At 55.4% G+C, this 3,050-nt stretch overlaps 1 protein-coding gene across 1 annotated transcript; it reads left to right on the forward strand.

Moving 5' to 3' along the window:
* Positions 1-594: 594 nt before the first annotated feature.
* Positions 595-2,361, forward strand: LOC134519891 (galanin receptor type 1-like). The gene has a single exon (XM_063344664.1). It carries the CDS (start codon positions 595-597, stop codon positions 1,921-1,923), a length of 1,329 nt encoding a protein of 442 aa, XP_063200734.1. The 3' UTR covers positions 1,924-2,361.
* The last annotated feature ends 689 nt before the right edge of the window (positions 2,362-3,050 follow it).

A 3,050-nucleotide genomic window follows, 5' to 3' on the forward strand; every position in this document is an offset into this window, starting at 1 on the left:
CGGCGGAGCCGCCGGCGGGAGGAGCCCGGCCCGGCGCTGCCCGCCCTCCGCCCGGTGAGTGCCGCCGCACCGCGCCGCGGGACCGGGCGAGAACCGAGGAACCGGGGAACCGAGGTTGGGAGGGGAGGGGGGGAGCGGGGGTCTTGCGGCAGCCCGGCACCGGGGTCCGGCAGCGCGGCCGCCGGGCAGGCAACTTTCCCGGGAGGGAGGGGAGTCGCGGCGGGCCGCGGCCGGGGCTGCTCTCCCGGGGTGCGGGGGGGACCGCGGCCCCTTTCCCCCTTCCCCGCCCGGAGGCGCCGTGTCCCCGCGGCCAGGGACGGAGCCCCCCGGTGCCCGCGGAGCCCCCCGGTGCCCGCGGAGCCGCGCCGCGCTGCCCAGCGCTCACGGCCGCCTCTCAACTAAGTTGCCGAGAAGCCATTTCTGACCCGGCACCGTGCCCGAAAAGGGAGAACATCGCCAGGAGCCCTCGCTCATCCCTTCTCTCTGCATCCTCTTTTGCAGGCGTGGCCGGTCCCAGCTAAACATGCCAGGAGCGCTCAGGGCAGCGCGGCAGGCTCTGCCCCGTTAGCCCGGGGTGCCTGGGGGGGCTCAGCCATGAATTCCTCCCCCCCCGCCCCCGAGGCCCCCCCCGGCCCGCTGCAGCTTTGGCAGGAGGAGAACCAGACCCAAGGCGGGCTCTGGAACGGGAGCCAGGAGCTGGGCTGGGAAGAGCTGGAGAAGATGCTCTTCCTCTTTGCGAAGGAGCCCGTCACCATCAGCCTTACGGCGATGTACCTGGTGTCCTTTGTGGTGGGCTTCGTGGGCAACATCATGTCCATCAGGGTACTCACTCGGAAGCGCCGGAGTCGGGTCTCCAGCCTGAGTGCCACCCGCAGCCTCCTCATCAACCTGGCGGTGTGTGATCTCATGGTGGTGTGCATCTGCATGCCCATCACTGTGGGCAACCTCATCTACAAAGCCTGGGTGTACGGGGACTTCCTCTGCCGGGCGGTGCCCTTCATCCAGGCTGTTTCTGTCTCTGCCAGCGTCCTCAGCCTGACCGTCATCAGCGTGAACCGGTACTACAGCGTGCACAACCCACTCAACGCCCGGTCTTTCTTCACCCAGAAAAGGATCCTCAGCACCATCCTGGTGGTGTGGTTGTTGTCCTCAGGGATATGCATGCCCCTCATCTTCATGAACAAACGGGACGAGATTGGGGTGGTGGAGGGCTTGCCTCTGGTGTTTTCCATCTGCAGGGAGATTTGGCCTCAGGAGAGACTCAAGCAAGCCTACAACTTCCTGCTCTTCTGTGCCCTCTACTGCCTGCCAGTCCTGTTCAACATGGTCATCTGCTTCCTCACAGTGCGCCGCCTGTGGAGCCGCAGCAGCCAGCTGAAGGAGAGCACTGCCTTGAACCGATCTCTGCCGGCCTCTAGGCTGAAGATACGGAAGAAAGTAGCACAGATGGTGGTGGCCCTGGTCCTGCTGTTCGCAATCTCCTGGCTGCCCGTCTACCTGATGGACATCTGGATCGATTTCAACATCCCCAAGTCTTTGCAGGATGTGACTCCTTCTCCTTGGATCCTGCAGCTCAGACCTTTTGCCCAGTGGCTTGGCCTCACCAATTCCAGCCTCAACCCTATATGCTATTGCTTTGTTGGAAACCTCTACAGGTCAGCCAAGGAAATGAAGAGCAAATACCACCAAAGAATGGTTTCTCTCTTTAACTTCTCTCTGTCTGAAGGGACAAACCGTTCCTCAGTCCCAGAGCTGCTCTCTTACCGGAGTTCAACAGAGCCTTCAAGGAAAGGACCCTCCGCCACCCCCGCTGTGGGCAGGAGATATCAGGGAGGTCACGGCCATAAGAACAAGTGTGGGCGCTTGAACTCCTGCCAGCATCCACCTCTGAATACTGTTTCCAGCGAGAACACTTCCTTGTAATTCTGCTCAGGAAGTGCACCTCGTACCCTCATCTGCATTTAATGACTCTTTAGAGGTCTTTCTGAACCAGATATTTTAATGCTGGAAAAAAACTTTCTTCTAATCACTCCCAGCACCAGTTCAAAAATACAGGGACAGGGAAAGAAGCATGTAAGGAGAGAAAAAGATGATGCATTTTAACTCACATCAAGTTTTAAGACGAACGATTTTTACAAGCAGATGTGTAACCTGTTGCCCAGTCAACAGGCACATAATTAGATAGATCGGCTTCCCAACGAGTGAGCTCTCCCCGCAGCTCCACCTCTGGATGCAGAGATGCTGTTTGGATACAGCAACGATTTGACGGCTTGCTGCTGCCCACCCTGTGCTGATGAAGAGCAGCGAGAAGCAGCACTCTCTGCTCCAAATCCGTCAGTCGTAGTTGCAAGCAGTGAAGAAACGTTCGAAACACTATCATAAAAAGTAATAGTAGCACAGAATTTCACACACTTTACCACTTGAGATTTCATTGTCTGATCGTATTGTTTCACTCCTCCATGCAAATAAATTCTCCTGATGTGAAGAGACAGTGCCAGAAGTACTAAAGCAACCGTCATCACTCCACATTTGGGAATCCAGAAGGGATAATGTGGTCTCAGAGGTGATTTAGGAAATGCGTATTGGAAAATATTCCTTGGGCATCAGCTCTCTTTCTAACAGCTATGTTCCTGCGGGTGGAGTGGAAAGAACCGGGCTTCTATTAACATGATTTGCACTGGAAACACCAGCCCTTGTTCAGCTGTGTCTGTACCAAACAAAGTCAATGGCATGTGAAAATAAAAATAGCAAATGGTTTATAGCTAATAAAATCAGAATCAACCGATGCAATGCTATTTGTCTGGGAAGGAGAGAATCAAAGTGCTCGCTTTTCCTGAGGATCAGAAGTGGGTTAAAACCTATTTCTTCCGTCATCTCCTTTAAAGGAGGCTTTGATAAATAAATTGTATATTTTTATTATGTTAGCATTGAAGGGCCTCACTAAAGCTTAAGAATTCCGTTGCGCTGAGCACTGGATCTGCATCCATAAAGAAAGGAAACCTTTCTCCCAAAGAGCTAAGTGAAAAGCCATCAGACCGGGCAACAGGTGG

Source organism: Chroicocephalus ridibundus, chromosome 8 (assembly GCF_963924245.1).
Source record: "Chroicocephalus ridibundus chromosome 8, bChrRid1.1, whole genome shotgun sequence".
NCBI classification, from domain to species: Eukaryota; Metazoa; Chordata; class Aves; order Charadriiformes; family Laridae; genus Chroicocephalus; species Chroicocephalus ridibundus.